This window comes from Montipora capricornis, chromosome 1 (assembly GCF_036669925.1).
Source record: "Montipora capricornis isolate CH-2021 chromosome 1, ASM3666992v2, whole genome shotgun sequence".
Taxonomy (NCBI): Eukaryota; Metazoa; Cnidaria; class Anthozoa; order Scleractinia; family Acroporidae; genus Montipora; species Montipora capricornis.
Window position 1 is genome coordinate 324,356 of NC_090883.1, and position 17,447 is coordinate 341,802.

Here is a 17,447-nt window from a genome sequence, read left to right on the forward strand (position 1 = left end):
GATTTTTTTCATATAATTATCTTCTTAAGCTTTTTATTGAGATTCCCAAACAAATCGTTATATTTTTGTGGGCAAGGCGCGCACTGAGCTTGGGGTGCCTGCAGTCTGAAAGCCCGAAACTCCCCTGCCCAGCCGCGTGCACACTTATTGCATTCGGAATTTGTATTTATCTGAAAAGTTAAGCGTAATGTTTAACTTGTTGAACTAAAGAACGTTACACTCTTGAAAAGAAATGGTCGTGTAAAGAGAGAAATTGACTCTGTGGCAGAATGAGCGTGAAATGATGCAATGAATTGCAAGAGGAGCTGCTCTTGATTTGTCAGAATGTTAATAGATACTGGAATGTAGCTTTCGAAGGCTTTTTCGGGTAAATAAAGAACCGTCGGGTGATGAAAGCATGGTTGTTACTCAACGAAACGATAAAACTGGTAAGACACACAGAGGAATGGACATTTCATGTAAATCGTATAGCCGATAAGAATGGAGGTCCTTAATTACCGACCAGGGTGCGAAAACAAAGGTTTGACGTCAAACAAATTATGCTTACTGCGGAAAAATGTTTTTATGGTTACCTAACTAACAGTTTTTTAGAAAAAAATGTTCCACCTATGTGCACCTATGGTCCCGAAATCTCAAATGAAGGATGCTTATCAATATTGAACGAATTAACCAAAAATGATCATTCAACTACCTATCTTCGAATTGCCCTCCAGCAATGTGCGAGTAAGTAGCTCATGTGTATCGAAAATTCCTGAATATTTTGTGAGAGCATCTTGTGAGCATTCTTGGCACAGCAACCTGACCTGCGCGACTGGCAATTTATCAGGGTTTTCAATCCACTTTTAGACCCAAAAGTCGGACATCTGATAAAGTAAGTATAAACTTTAGTCCGCTTTTTGTTACACGCTCGATAGCCGCCTTCATATTTTCGCCAAGGTGTGTTAACTCAGTAAAAAGTGATAGTGGTATAGTTAACAATTAGTTTGACAGTACAGTTGTCGGTCACAAAATCGAAGACGATCTTCAATTGCAAGAGGCTTGGTAGCCAGGTGTCTTCTTTGGAGATTTGAATCATAACAGTGGTGTGGGTTGTGCTGGCTTTAGTCATGTGACGCCATTCACGTCAACATGTCCAAAGGCATTGAAGAACGGAAAAAAACGTTTCATCGCGAATATATTTGACAAGCATTCCGCCGTGACAGGCATCGCATGGTTCTAAAAGATCTCACAATTTTAGGGTTTACACTTCCTCGTTTATCGAACGGTTTTTCATTAATGAATTGACACCTGAGACTCTCTGGGTTACGCTATGGCGGCCTAATTAGGGCAATCAAGTTTGGCGTCGACTCATCGAAAAATCCTGAATATTTTGTGGGGGTATCTTTTGAGCATTCTTACCACAGCAACGTGACCTGCGCGACTGGCAATTTATCAGAGTTTTCAATTCCACTTTTAGGCCCAAACGTCGGACATTTGATAAAAGTAAGTATAACTTTAGTCCGCTTCTTGTTACATGCTTGATAGCCGCCTTGATACTTTCGCTAAGATGCGTTAACGCAGTAAAAAGTGATAATGGTAGAGTTCATCATACAACTAGTTTGACAGTACCGCAGGCAACATTTGTCGCACACGAAATTGACGACGATCTTCAATTGCAAGAAGGTTGGCCGCCAGTTGTAAAACATGAGCTTCTTCTTTGGAAATTTGAATATGAACGGTGATGTGTGTTTAATATGCTGGTTTCATGTGCCGCCATTCACATCAACATATCTACTAAGAACAGAAAAAAAAAACGTTTCATCGCGAAATGACAAGCATTCCGTCTTAGCAGGCATAACATTGTTCTAAAAGATCTCACAACTTTGCACTATCGTAACTCTTTCGAGGTTGTCAGCCCATCTTGTTCGTGTCGTGCAATACGGTCATATTATCTTAAAATTAATTTGGCATGCGAGGTTTTAGAGAATTAATATAATATCAGTTTCGTTTCAGATCATTGTATGTTCCCGTTGGCGATGGATTTTACGAATTGTCACGACGCAAGTTACCGCAAAAATATTTGCTAAAATGTGTGCTGCACGATGTTTTTTCTCATTAAGCAATGATATTATTGTTTTGTGCCAGCGAAATAAATGTGAGTGAAAAATTTGCATGAAACTTATTCTACTTAATCCACTTTTACTCCCTAGTGGTCAAGAGGTGACAAGTTCCTTTATATTATATCTAACGAAACGACGAAACCGGTTGTCTAGCACCACAGAAGGTAAACTATCTACGGTTTCGTGATCTCACAAAACACTTAACTTGAAAAAGCAACCGGAAAGCATTAAGGTTTTGGTCACTTGGGATTAGTCTTTATTTGGAGTTGTTTTCCTTTCTGTCTTTTGTTTCTTTTGTTTTACGTGATTTCTGCTCCGGTAAGTCAGTTTGTCAGTATAAAAATGCGCAAAGTGGGTGACTTTCACAATTGAGTTAAAAATTATTAGTATGCTATTTCAACATATGCCATGTCCACTTCGAAAAAGACTTCGGAAGATTCCCCTAATTACAAGCAGCATGTTAAAACACCACTACAGGCATGTTTTCCGGCTAGTAATGAAAATAATTTATGCTATTTTTGCTATAGTCTTTTGACATAACGTTATGGCTGCCATATTGGTGTCGCAAAATAAAACTTTGCGAATTACTTTTTTGATACAAATCCTTTCTTTTGTCTCAGAAAACCACCATGCATGTTTTCTAGTCATGATAGTAGAATTTCTCTACCAGTCTGAAAATTTACACTTTGTAGAGTCACTCTTGTTTTTGAGCAAGAACCTATCCAGTCTGAAATGATCATGATACCACGATTTTCATTTGAGTAAGGCACAAGCGAAGCCTTGTGATTAAGGTTTAATGTTCAAGTTATCATATTTTCAAGGGCAACCTGCTTTGTTTCCAAGGTGAATGTTACGTTATAGACTTTCGTGGGCTTTACCGTCCCCGATCTCTGAATTCCCTACTGGCATTACTCAACTGAAAATCACAGTATCATTGTTATAGATTACTCATATAGAAAACAGATCGTTTAACATAGTGGTAGTGGTAGTGGTGGTTAGACTTTCAAGTATTCTCGGATAAGAACGATAAGCCGGAGGTCCCGTCTCGCAACCCTTCGATGTTTATAATCCTGTGGGACGTAAAAAGAACTCACACACTTGTCGCTAAGAGTAGGGCACATAGTTCCCGGTGTTGTGGTCCACAGTAATTGGCGCAAGCTGTTGTGGCGCTCTGCCAGCTTGACTGGCAAAGTTATTAAAATAAAATAAATATTGGTAGTAGTAGTAGTAGTAGTAGTAGTAGTAGTAGTAGTAGTAGTAGTAGTAGTAGTAGTAGTAGTAACTGTAGTAGTAGTATAAAGTAGTAGTAGTATAAAGTAGTAGTAGTATATAGTAGTAGTAGTAGTATAGTAGTAGTAGTACTAGTAGTAGTAGTAGTATAGTAGTAGTAGTAGTAGTAGTAGTAGTAGTAGTAGTAGTAGTAGTAGTAGTAGTAGTAGTAGTATACTAGTAGTAGTAGTAGTAGTAGACTAGTAGTAGTAGACTAGTAGTAGTAGACTAGTAGTAGTAGTACTAGTAGTAGTAGTAGTAGTAGTAGTAGTAGTAGTAGTAGTAGTAGTAGTAGTAGTAACTGTAGTAGTAGTAGTATGTAGTAGTATGTAGTAGTATGTAGTAGTAGTAGTAGTATAGTAGTAGTAGTACTAGTAGTAGTAGTAGTATGTAGTAGTATGTAGTAGTAGTAGTAGTAGTAGTAGTATGTAGTAGTAGTAGTAGTAGTAGTAGTATGTAGTAGTAGTATGTAGTAGTAGTATGTAGTAGTAGTAGTAGTAGTAGTAGTAGTAGGTAGTAGTAGTAGTAGTAGTAGTAGTAGTAGTAGTAGTAGTAGTAGTTGTAGTAGTAGTAGTTGTAGTAGTAGTAGTAGTAGTAGTAGTAGTAGTAGTAGTAGTAGTAGTAGTAGTAGGTAGTAGTAGTAGTAGGTGTAGTAGTAGTAGTAGTAGTAGTAGTAGTCGTAAACGTTATTTCAACAAATAAATAAATAAATAAATAAAGATAGTATTAAAAAAAATATGTGAGGCAGTTAGTTCCACTTTTGAATGATCCTTAAGAGGCTGCGTTGTGGTTGCTAAGTAATGTAGATTTGAAAAATTGTCCACTGCTAATTAAGCACGAAACATTTCAGTTCACGTTCTTCGACACGTTTATGTAAATAAATAGCGGCATCGATCTACTGAAAATTTCCTCATTTTGTCTTTTTCAAAGCAGACAAAGTCCTTCGGAACTGGGAAGTTTCGCTAGAAAAGCAGTGCCTATATTCTGACAGCAAGTATCCTATCGTTCTTTTTCGTCTTGTTTCCGAAGCAAAATGCGCGTGCGCCTGGTAAAGTTCACCGTTGTGACACTCCTATGGTTGGTTTGTTTCTTCGTGCTAATTTCGTTGTCAGGTAAATTATGCTGTTTACTTAAAAGGGTCAATTTATTAAAGGAAGAGAACCGTGACCTAAAAATAAAAACATGTCATTTAACCAGCTGGGAGGTCCGTATTGGGAAACAGGGAGCTTAAACACGCGAGTTTTTTGAGACGCGGACGGCAATCGGAAGAGAACTGTGCCCAAGGCCGCAGGCGAGGACGGTACTCAAGACAAATAGTCCAGTCGAATTGGGGTCAGACCCTCAAAAAATTGCAACAAAAGGTTTTTCAACGGATTATGGCTCATTCGGATGACCTTAAGAACATATCAAAAGTCCCAAAGAATCGGAGTTCGGGAGGGCCCCGAAAAACGAAAAAGAAAATTCCCATACAAAGCTTATATGAAAAACCACAGGGAACCCAATTTATATGACGGCTACTATTTTATTGTCTCAATACAGTAACAATTTTGGGCCGGGTAATCCGCTGGATTGATGTTTAAGTTAAAATCGTGCTATTCGTACAACTGGATAAGAATTGTCACATTGTTTACGCTCTATTTATCAATTTAAACCAGATCATAATCCAGCTACATTGCATGGTACGACTAGAAAGCCTTTTCCTCTAAAGTCGATCCCGCAATCAATCTTTAGTTTCTAAACAGTTATAGAGGTCACAATATCTGTTAATCTAAACATTCTGCTTTGTTGGTGCAGAAAAGAAAGTCCCGTCAATGGAACGTTTGACATTGGTCCCGTGGGCTCCTAACAAAAGTCTATAATTTCAAATCTTATACAGACCGATGACTGCCACCCGATAACAAAGCAGGTGAGGGTTATCTTACTTTGTACTCCGCTTTAACCGCCTTTCATAGCTAATTTGTTCAACCAGAGTCGGAATCAGAATCTTCATCGTCAGGGATTTGCTCGGGTGCGTTGGTAGACCCTTTGCACTGACCACAAGCAGGATTACACGGTAGATCATTTTTGCGACAGGAACAACGGCGGGTGCTAGCCCTAACCTTAACGGTACAGTAACTCCCAGAGCGGCTGAATACAGGAGACAGTTTAAAGCGGCATCGACGATAAAGTGACCACGTACTGCTCGGGAGATGGCCTTACCACTAAGCATGTGGTCGACTGCATTAGGCGCATATATGATTTCCAATATCTCTCGCAGACCAGATTCTGCCATCAGATGCCCAATAGAGCCTACAAAACTCATCTTGGTATGAGAGGGGCCCAGCCGTGGGATGCAACTGCGGATTGGACTTGTTGGTGTTTCCCCTTGAACCATGCAAAAGGCTTTCCACAACAAAGGCTGATCGAAGGTGACGGCAGGTGCTGTGATGTTGTGCCTTTTCGCGTGTTCCACGATAAACTTGAGGGTTGAATATATACAGGTGGCATCACTTGCGCCCACGTTGATCATGGGCAGAAACATCACAGATGATTTTCCTTTGTGGTCTCCAGTCAAGACGTGCTGCATTAGCCCACCCCACGCAGGACGACTGAAACCAAACAAGAGGGACGATTTCCAGAGCACATCGAGATTCTCCATGGGATCCACTACCCTAGCAACAGTTACGTCATTGTATTTGATCTCCACCTCTTCTAACCGCCTCTCATCATAGGGATATATCTCGATTTTACCTGCTTCAGAAAGTTCCCTGGACGTAACTTTCTTTCTTGGTACGCACCTTGTCAGGCTAGTAAATGGTGTGACAGCGGCCACGATGCCCATCCCATGGAAAGTGTCTTTCCCATCAAGCGTACAAATATTATGCTCAACGTTGTCCGCTGCATATTGAACAAATTGGCCGTTAAACTCCGGTATGTCCGTCCCCTCATTGAAACCACCGCGCTTTGATTAAATTGTTGTACTTGATTGTATGAAGCGCAATACCCAAGAGAATTGAGGGTGTGAATCAGAAACCGGGACGCAAAGTGATAATGTAGTTTCACGGCAAGACCCAGTTGTAAAGGCGCTAAAAACATTCTTGGTCGCGCTGCCTGCATAAGTGTCTGTCCTATCGATGCAAGTTTAACGTTATCATCTTCAGCTAAAATACCATGCAAGAATTCTTTGAGGGATGCAGGAAGTTCAACTTTTTGTTCGGCGTTGGACTCAACTTTAGGGTAAGTTTCACTAGTAGTAGTCTCAACCAGATTGATTTCACTCTTGATCAGCGCAGCAGCTGTTCGGATTATATTCATCTTTTCTGTTTCGACATCAAGGGCGTCTTTTTCCATCTCGTGAAACTCGTTAAGAATCGCCGCAGCAGTCTTCCTAAATGTTACAACATTGGGTTTTTCATCACTGAATGTGATAACCAATTCCTCTCCAAAATGCTTCTGGAGGCAGGCTTTCATGTAAGTCTGGCTATAAGCTGTGCAGTCGGAATCCCCTGAGTACTCGTTCATCTTAGCTACCAGATCTTGCACTGTGATTTGCTCATCAGAATGTTTCAGCAGATATTCTGTGACCATGTAAAAGGCTTTGTTTTGCTCCTCATTCTGGGGACGACCTCGTTTTCCTTTCTTATTTTCAAGCTGGGTCGTAGCATAAGACGCAGGAACCTGTTTATCTGTACGAAAATTGGAATTGCATATCTTATGATAGACTGCTTCAGCGGCAGGGAGATCATGTACGTGTAAAATTCTTGCTTTTACTACCTCTGCCCATGTGTCACGCCTTGCGTTGCACTTATTCAAAACGGTTTCTTGAGTCTCTGGAGTCATCACTCTACATACGTCTACAGATTTAACATCTACTTTATTGCCGCAAAAATAACAATCGCTTTTGTAATCGAATGTCTGGTCTGCACTTCTTTTGCGTTGAATAGTTGCAGATTGAGAACCCGCATTTTCGCGGCTTCTGTTATCCTTGGATATATTGGTGGGGTGGCAGTAATCTCGACGACAATTAGGGTGTACATGCTGTCCAGGAGCAACACTAATTGAATCATTTCTGAGGCCGCTGGCGCGATTTATACCTTCACTTCCCTTTGTTCCAATTGTGGAAAATTCGTGCGCTGAGCCTGCAACTCCGCAAATCGCGCAAACTAGAGGCGCTCCATCCATAAGAACACATTGAAGGAGTAAAACTCCAAATAACAACCTAAGCAATATAGAAATGAAAAGAAAAAAACGTTAAATTATAGTTAAATTGTTATAACAATTTTATCTTTCTCACTATGCTACGAAGCAAGTTTGATTAGCATATTTCAAAATGTATTTGAGCAGCGTCAGCAAAGATCGTGCCAGCACAATAGGCTTTCAAAAAGAAACTCTTCTACTTCGAAGCAGTAGTTAGATATGAGCATTGGATTTCTATTAAACTAGAAAGAATGAATTCTGCGATATCTAGGGGGAGATTTCTTTCACACGCCTCGAAGGGCTGATCATGAAACAGAATCTAATTTCACGGCAATTCCTCATATGTAGGTGATCAGCACTGATTGTTTAAAGATTCTCTTAAAATCGAATCAGCCTTAAGCTTACCTTGATATAACTTTAGAAGCTACTAGCATCTATCAACTGAATCAAAAGAATTGTTTTCCAATAGAACAGGAGGAATGTACGCTGCATGGCCTTACGGCAAAATCCAATCCAGACACTGGCGAGACAAACCAACACGCACTCCTGGGTGGCGGTACACAAATAGACAAATTCACGCACTAATTGAATCTTGATAAACTAGGGTTTTTCTCTTCGCTAAATTGTGAATTTTTGAATACTTAAGTGTTACAGTTATTATTTGAATTGACATTAAGTTATATTTGAAAGTAATTCTTAAAGTAAATGAAAACAAAAAGTTTTTTTTCAAAGAATGCAGTATCAATTTTTTTTATCTATGTATATGTATTTGCAGGATTGTGCAAAATTACACGATCGAGAATGAAATGAAATAAACTAATACACCTGTTGTTTTAATTGGTATCTAGTCTTTCATTTCTGATGATTTGGGGTTGATATTCCCACAAAAAGTAATAAATTCTGGCGACTTAGTCAAAAACTTTACTGTAGCCTCGTTTCCATGTTGGAAATTTTTGGTTGTCAATGGGTCGAAATCAATTGCAATTTTAGGCACTTTCCCGGACTTCGATTCTCTGGGACTTTTAGTATGTTATAGAGGGATAATTTCTCTTTAGTTATCCGTTGAAAAACCTTTTGTTGCAATTAGTTGAGGGTTATCCCATTTTTCGAGCGAATTTGACTGGACTAAAAGGGCACAATGAGATGCAGCTTTTTTTGAATACCGCTCTCTCGCACAACAGGAAAAAGATGAGAGGTGAACATTAGGGAGCTTAAGCACGCGCGTTTTTCAGACGCGGACGGCAACCGGAAGAGAAACTTTCGCGTGCCAGGACAGTGGTGTCTCTCAGACTTTTATACTAATCATCTCTAATAGGCAATGTAAACGTGATTGTGTGAAAACAAGTTAAAAGGGAAAACAGCTCACTTCCGGTTGCTTCCCGCGTCTCAAAAACGCGCGTGCTTAAGCTCCCTTTTATTGCACTCATGTCTACCCCATTTTCACCATAAATTGCTATTGGTTAAAACCTGATCTGTTTCGTCAGGAACCCATTAGTAGCGTGCTCTCTGATATCTCGTGGGAGATATTTATGGCAAGGCCCGCCTTCTTTCCCTAACTCTAATCTGCACCTGCTATATCAAAGGCCTTTCATTGACTCAGATTTAGAACGCATTTAAAAACATAGGTTTCGTAATTAATTATTCCTGATAACGACCGCAAAGTTTCAAGTTTGGTTTAAGTGACACACACTATGAGCAGAGGATAAAGGTCGATTTTATTAAAAATTCAACAACAAAAATTATGCTTAAAAGAGGGAAAAGACACTTTCAGTCAATGATTTCCGCATGAAATTTCAAAATCAGTACATAAATATCTTGATCTGGGAAACAGGGTAACTTCAGTGTACGAATTAAGTCGCCCGAGAGCAGGCTCACTTGTTTGGTGCGTCGAGCTAGTATTGGGGAGTTTAAACGCGATATTTTAACGTCGATTTGCAATCCATGTCACACGAGACAACTTTTAACACAACTTTGTTGAGGCAACGGTATGGTATACACGAGACGTTTTTTAACGCAACATTGCTTGCAACATTTGAGCCCAGAATTCTGCTCGACAAATCCGCGACGACAAATATGGCGGACACTGGAGACTTGACTATCGACGTGACTTATTTCGGTTCTCGTGGTGCATTCTGGGACGATGTTACGTCCAAAGTCAACGGCGGGGGTGTTACACGCACCAACGGCAATAAAATTCGGACAATAATGTTGTAGGTTTTTGAAAGCGATTAAAAAACCTGCAACTTGTTGGAGACAACTTTTTAAGCAGCGATGTTGCGATAAAAAAACGGCTCGTGTAACACTACCTTAAGATCTACGACGGCGACGTAGACGAAAACGTCACCCCAAAATATAACTTTGCACTACCGTAAGTTTTTCGCGATAAATCCATTTTGTTCGCGCCGTAGAATGTGGCGAAGTATCCTAAAAAGAAATTGGTACAAGGGGTTTCGGAGTAAAAATAGAGACTAGAAGATTCACATTTGTACACTCGGTGTTGTCGTCAAAACTTCAAATCTTGCAATTTCACGTCGCTGTTAAAATGCGGGAGTGCCGCACGTGCCGCACGGTTATTTTCCCTGTTTTAACCAATGATATGAGGAAACTTAAGCAACGACAACGGCGACGGCAACGAGAGCGTCACAAATAGACCTCTTTACAGTTGTGTGCTTAGTTACCTGGCCTTTAAATGAAAGTAAGGCTGATGTTGACCTTGTTGTGATACAGACCTCCATCCTTTCCTTATGTTAATGATATTGTTGTCGTGCTAATACATTTAAAACATTTACGTAAGAAAAGCTTTGAAGCTTCTATCAAAACAAGGTCAACTCCAGCCTCAGCTACATTAATAGGCCTGGTAACTAAGCACACAACTGTAAAATGGACTATTTGCTTAAGCCTCATTTGCACTAACAAGTTTTCCTTGACAAGTTTTCCTTAGTAGTGTAAATGGAAAATATGACAAGTTTTCCTTGACAAGTGCACTTGACAAGTAATTTACAATAGCAAATATAGTCCTTGACAAGTTTTTCCTTTACAAGTTTTTAGTTCACAAACTAGCATGTTAGTTTTTGAACAAGGACACTTGTCAAGGAAAACTTGCTAGTGTAAATGAGGCTTTATTCAGTGACAAAAACAACAGTTTTCCACGCCCTACACGTGCGTGTTTCATTTTTGTCCATTTCTTTGCCGTCGTCAACAACAGCAACAAAACGTGAAATACCCAAATTTGAGGTTTTATCAAGGACGTCAGCACTTGAGGATAAATTTTCAATCTTCCCGCTAAATTAAGCGCCGTTCCGACCAGTGTCATTCTTGGGGAACTACCACACCCTTGTCGTATTAAAAAGGCTGAAATAGTCACGAAGTGATTACAATAACGCGAATTTATAATTTGAGATGACGTTGTTGTTGAGCCTCTGCGCCATGCCACCATGTGAGCCACCAGTGTGTCTTTCTCACACCCTTTCGGCTCCGCTGGTAAAATAATTACTTAATCAATACCACAAACAAGGCTAATGAGTTAACAAGCGAACGATCGTGATATGTTGTTTTTTGAGGAGGGGAAGGGCACTTTGAAAAGGACCCAATTTGTACCTTTCGGGCAAAACTAGCTTCTATCAGTGTTTTTCTAATAAAAGGTTTTTAAAGTGGACTTGTTTTCGGTCTCTCAGGAATCAATAAAAAGTACACCACAGCATCAAAAGCTATCCACACAAAGGTGAGTTGTTTGTGTCATCTTTTCTTAAAATTTGTCCTGCATGGATTTCGTTCCTGATTACCCTGAAACAATGAAAAATCACAATATATGTGTACCTCACCATATCTGCTTGTTAGATAGATAGAGTTCAAGAACAAATCATTCTTCGGGGACGTTTTATCTCTCAAACTATTAGTTTGGCTCCAGTAGATGGAAAACCATTTTCATATTAGCTTTTGCGATTTTTTGGAAACTCAAGTTTGTTTCTGGCCGATATATCGGAGTCCATAGTCGTGGAATGAGGTTATATATAACGTAAACATTTCAGCCTGACAAATCAGTATCCAAGCGCTAGCCCATTAAGTATTTAAACATCAAAATAGTATCAAAATAGCATTTTCGTTTAGCCAGCCCAGCTAGCCCAGTAAGAACGTTAAGAGGCAATGTGGCCAAGTGGTTAGGGCACTTGCCTTGAGATCCGGAGATCCCGGGTTCAAGACCCGCTCTGACCACTCGTTGAATTTGATCCTGGTAGTCCCTGGTTCAACATTCCAGCTGCATTTGTAAATACCCAACTAGCTTGCCTCCGGCCAGTTTAAATTCTTAACAGTTGTTCTTGTTGTTCTGTTCCGTCATTTCGTTGTGTTTCATTGGCTCTGAAAAGCCCCTATGGGAAGCGGTCAATTAAGTATGTTTTGTAGTATTGTATTGTAACGTCACAAGATCTTTTGGAGTTAGAGGCACCAGTTATAATACCTGCTGCGCTGTTATGCAGCTTTTGCAAACTAGCCATCTGTGTGTCACCTATTGTGTCCCAAACAATAGGCGAATCGTTGCTGACGACATTGTTTAAATTTTCTCTCATTAACAGAGTTTCCTGACAGAAGGCAGCACGCTATTTCCATATTCACTTCAAAAGGTAAAATCTCCAATCACAAGCCTTTTAGCTTTGAGAACGAGCGAATTATTAGCCATGAACAACTGTGCAAAAGCGCTAATGAGCCCATTCAAACTTTTGTAAAATTCTGAATTTTCTTCATTAGTCAGAGATTATCTGGTAAAACTGCGGTCAAAGTTCCTGAGATAGCTCATTATGCAATGGACTCTCAATACTCAGTACTGCTTTTTTGGCTGTTAGATTAGAAAACGATGGGCTTATGCCACTAAATGAGGCAAAAATTGTAAGCAAAGATTCCCCTATACAACAGTTGGTAAACCAAGGCTTTATTATTGTGCCATGCAGTCAGGTTTTATAATCTTAGGACAGGTTTCATCCTTTTCACCGAACTTAAAAGGAATCTCGGCAGAAAAACAATTAAGGCTAAAAACGGCTTTTTATACCTGTAAGTAAAACCGGTTTTAAAGTCTTAAACGTGGTGATTTAAACGCCTTCTCGAGTGCTTTACCCCTTATAAAAATTCAGTTGCATTCTTTTGCTTGAGGAAAATTTAATAAATGTCCGTCTGTCGATGTTCTTGTTCGCAGACTTGAGCGGCTTGGTAAGTAAGAGACCAAATGTTCAGGACACTCATACTCCTTAACGTCAAAATAACTTCATCATACGACTGAAGGACACTATCAATATTATGACATCAGAGGGAAGTTAAATGTATGTTATTCGCCAGCTGGGAGGTCCTTTTGGCAAAAAACTGTGACCGAGTTCTTGAAAATGCTGCCCGAGGCTACAGGCCGAGGGCAGCTTTTTCAAGACCGAGGTCACGGACCGACCCTTAGCTGGTAAATGACTTTTTTTTCCTCTCTCTTTCCCTTCCTCTCTGAAATCACTTGTCTAATTGTTGACTCGCACCGCGTTTGATAGCCAATGTAGTATTAAAGCGACTTACAAACTGAACGTTTCAAAGAGAAATATTTTAAGTTATTTGAATTCTATTTCCATACTTCTGTATGTAAATGGATTCGGTGTCAAAAAAATAGAAATTTAAAGTCATCACACAAGCCCACAAAACCAAGGCTAGGATTTCGCCCGCCGGGCCGGTGAGAAAATTCCACTCCTTCCCGGAACCAATCAGATTGCAAGATTTGTTGAATTCCACCCCCTCACGCACTGAAAAAAAAGGATATTTATTAAACCAGTTTTCAATGATAGTTCAACTGGCGTACTCCGGCTCTAAACAACAGAAAATTACAGAAGTTACATAAAATCAATTTCTCTTAGTACGCCATGTTGATGTTTTGACCACGCAGTAAGTAAGAAATTTTCGCGGTAAACATTGCGCAATAAACATAGCGGCAACCCGGCATTTTAAAACTACATTCGAACCCTACGTTTGGGAACAACGTGGAAAAGCATCAACTTTAAAACTTTGAAACATGCTCAGAAGGTCATTAACTATAGTTTAGGCCCAAAACTCTATTTTAGCCGAGATTGCCTTTAATTTGAGTGTGCTGCCAGAATGCAGAAAAATCTTTTCGAAACTCTTCGTTGACGCGGAAACGTTTGTCAACAACCTAGTTGCTTTACTTTTAAATATTTTAATTACCTTTTAACACTTTTTCCATGTAAATCTCCTCAGGCACTTAGAAAGGTTTTTCTTACGCCTGAGATAACTTCTCTAAAAGAGAAACTATTTTCGTTACCCATGCACAGTTTCAAACTACTCTCATTCTTTATCTTGTTTCTAAATCTACATATGCAGAAGACCGACGTCCAAGCTTTGGAAGAGAAACAAAGGGAGAGACAAGATCATCTTAAGAAATATTGCAAATCGCACAATCTTATCCATTTTAACGGAACTATTGACCGGAAAAATTTGGAATATTTAATGGTAAACGAGAAGTATAAAGTACTGTATTGCTATATCCCTAAGGTGGCGTGTACTCAGTGGAAAAAAGTATTTTGGGCTCTCAGAGAACGCCCGAATGTCCACCTTGGCATTCACAATGAAGGAAACTACAAGTGGCTTAATAAAGGTTATTCTGACGAGGAAATTAAATGGAGGCTCCAAACTTACTTCAAATTTGTATTCGTTCGTGAGCCTTTCGAAAGGTTGCTGTCAGCCTACCGAGACAAGTTTGTTGAGACGCCAGATATATATTTCATGAAAATATATGCAACCAAGATTATAGAAAACTTCAAGAACTACATAGATCGCAATTCAGACAACGAGTTAACATTTAAGAAATTCATATACTACATAACTAGCATTGGGTTCAACAACGATCCTCACTGGGCAACGTACGAAAGCCTCTGTCTTCCTTGCAATATACAGTACGACTTCATTGGTCATTTAAACGACATGCAAGAAGAAGCTCGGCACGTTCTCCGACAGACAGGAATGGACAAAGAAGTGACTTTTTCGCCTATTCTTAGCCATAATACATCGAATAAAATGATGACGAATTTCGCTACGATTCCCAAAGCTAAGATTCTTCAGCTTGCTAAGCTCTTTGAGAAGGATTATCAAATGTTCAATTACCCCTTTCCAAGAGTTCTGTCAGACCTTCTGGGAGATATTACGAGTTAAGATTTATACTCGCTAAACACTGAGGAAAATGGAACGTTTAGTTAACATTTTTAGGAAAGGAAAGGGACTTTATTCAAGTGTCTAGTCTTCTAGCGCTGGAGCACTAATTGGGGACAATGTAAACTGAAATCAAAAAATTAACGCAAATCAAATCAAGCGTTGAGTTTTTGGGGGAAGGGGAAAACCGTAGATTCCCGAAAAAGACCTCTCGGACAAGAGTAGAGAACCAACAAATTCAACCCACATCATTATGACGCCGATTCTAGGAATCGAATCCGGGCCACATTGGTGGGAGGCGAGTGCTGTTACAACTATGCCAGCCCATGCCTAAAAGCATGTTAATTAATTCCTGATTGTTCAATTACCAGCGTGTACATTTGCACCGTTTTTGACGTGTTATTGAATGTAAAAGTGGGCTAAAGTTCTTATGAGTAACTTTCTATGAAAATGCAACGGGATACCATCTTTGATAAATATAGCTAGCTGGACGAATTTACTAACTGTTTTGTAAATCGATGTTTTTTTTTTACTTTGTTTAATCCGTTTAATCTTACATACATTTTTCTCGTTTTGCTCTTTCGTCTTGTATTATATATATGTGATTGCATTGTAAACGTGCACATTTGTCTGCAGGTATTTGTGTTTTTCAATAAAGATGTATTCATTCATGCACACACATTTTCAACCGCTCCCGTATGACAAACATTTGAATAGACGATTGGACATAGACGGCAAAGCGAATTAAAAACTATCCGTCCAGTTTCCGTACCACGAGTCGCGTGCAAAGCAAATATGTTTTGCGTCAGTCAGTTATCTGTCCGAAACTGAAACACCTTGCTATTTAAAGGGATACGGTCACGGTCTGTGCATGCTCGTGTAGCTGATCGAAATTTGAAAAAGCACAAATTCAAAATGGCGTCTAGCGGAGGATCCGGGCATGGCGGTAAACGCATCAACACAGGACGGAAACGAAAGGTCGAAGACAGAGGGGAATTTGCTTAAGATAAAGATAGCATTTGCTTTCTCAGGTAAATTAAGGCATGGATAAACAATGATTTAATAGAAAGGTAATGGGGGGGGGGGGGGGGGTGGTCTAGGTCGAAGCACTTACGCATTAGAAAGATGAAACTTTGCCAGACACATACATGTGTAATTTCTGTCAATTTGGTGTGTTCCAATTATGCTTATGTTGTCACGTGACTGCACGCGGCCAGAAAACAATAAAATGTCTTTAGACAAAAATGGCAACACTTTTTGTTGCGAGTTATTAAACCGGACTGGTTTAGGACAATGTGTAATGCAAACTTCTACAAAACTGTGCTTGGCCTTTTTTGAATTTTTTACTGTTTTTGAAAATAAACGGTTTTTTCAACTAGACCCAGTCCCCCAAGGCAGTTTTATCCCATCTTGACGCCTTCGCTTTTAATTATCTAACAAAGGCCAAGCACAGAAGTGATATATTAATCGGCCTTAACATTATACAACACGAAAAAGTGTTGCCGTTTTTAAAACGTATGGAGGTCACGTGACCTAATTTGCATAATTAAAAAAAAAAGAAATTGACTTAAACTAAAAATGTAAGCAGCTGACAAAGTTTTATGGGTCTACATCTAAAGCTGTAAGAGATAGACCACGCCTCACTTTTGAAGTGAGCAAATTAAGGCAAATTGAGACCCATGCCTTAATTTGCCTGAGTTATATAAACTTGATTTAATGCAAAACATATGCTGAATTCTTCAACTTACCGATATTTCCATAATGGCGGTCGAGCGCGACAAGTCTCGGAGAGAGTGAATGCTACTGCGCATGTCAACCCGTGACAGTGTCCCTTTAAATTTCAATCGGGTTTCCACCCCAAGCAGTTGACAGTAACGGAAATTTAAACGGTGTATGTTTTTAGATTATCAAATATATTTTTATTTACTCAGGGCCTGTTCACATGGAGATGGGGGACTCCGGGTAGGTGAGGTTCCCGCCTCGGTGGGGTAACTAATCTCTCTATACAATTTCTCTTGCATGTGAAGGCTCGCTGTTGTTTTGGTTAGGCGCGGTACCTCACCCACCCGGGGTCTCCCACTTCCATGTGAACAGGTCTTAAATCATTGCATTCTACAAAATAAGATGAACGAGCATTTTGGTGTCATGGACATGGAGCTGAAGTGGTTCATCGTATTTGAAAACCTGGAAGAACAATGGCATTATCAATGATAAGGAAATAATGCTTTGCGGAGTTTAGTTTTTGTGTTCTTTATTTTTTTTTTTTTTTTTTTGCAGTTCCGTTTATTTAGCCACACTATTATTACAGCACAAAAAAGGTTGACACATGACAAGGGAGCCATGAAGAAACCATGGGGCTTATACCTGGACCCCCTCGCTACAAGAAGAAAATATAAAACAGAAAAACCTTACATGGACTGATAAACTATAAGAACTGCACAACTAAATTACCATAATGATTAGACATAACAAGATGTTTTCCTTATTTGACGCTGGTGGTAAGTAGGGGAAGGCATTAAAATATGATTAATATGACAAAAGATAGAGCGAGTTTCAATCGAGTGACGTAAAACCAAAACCAAAGTAATTACTTTGGCCAAACAATCCAGTAAACCAATCAAAACTCGAAGTAATTACACGAAGTCGACACAAAGGGCGGGAAAATGTGCACGCGCGTGTCATGCTTGGTTGAAAAAGTGGCGCGAGAACTTTGAACCAATC

General features: G+C 39.6%; 1 protein-coding gene across 5 annotated transcripts; it reads left to right on the plus strand.

The window, feature by feature from the left end:
• Positions 1-787: 787 nt before the first annotated feature.
• LOC138050442 (carbohydrate sulfotransferase 11-like) lies at positions 788-15,654 on the plus strand. 5 transcript variants are annotated; one of them, XM_068896793.1, is made up of 7 exons: positions 788-871; positions 1,457-1,482; positions 1,993-2,134; positions 4,302-4,480; positions 11,219-11,265; positions 12,116-12,163; positions 13,902-15,654. In XM_068896793.1, exons 4-7 carry the CDS (start codon positions 4,402-4,404, stop codon positions 14,727-14,729), a joined length of 1,002 nt encoding a protein of 333 aa, XP_068752894.1. In that variant the 5' UTR covers positions 788-871; positions 1,457-1,482; positions 1,993-2,134; positions 4,302-4,401; the 3' UTR covers positions 14,730-15,654. The 5 variants fall into 5 exon arrangements, with proteins under 5 accessions (XP_068752894.1, XP_068752888.1, XP_068752881.1 ...); XM_068896787.1 differs by lacking the exon at positions 1,993-2,134 and adding an exon at positions 2,190-2,263 and having other exon boundaries at positions 790-871; positions 4,299-4,480; XM_068896780.1 differs by lacking the exon at positions 1,993-2,134 and adding an exon at positions 2,190-2,263 and having other exon boundaries at positions 790-871.
• Positions 15,655-17,447: the final 1,793 nt, after the last annotated feature.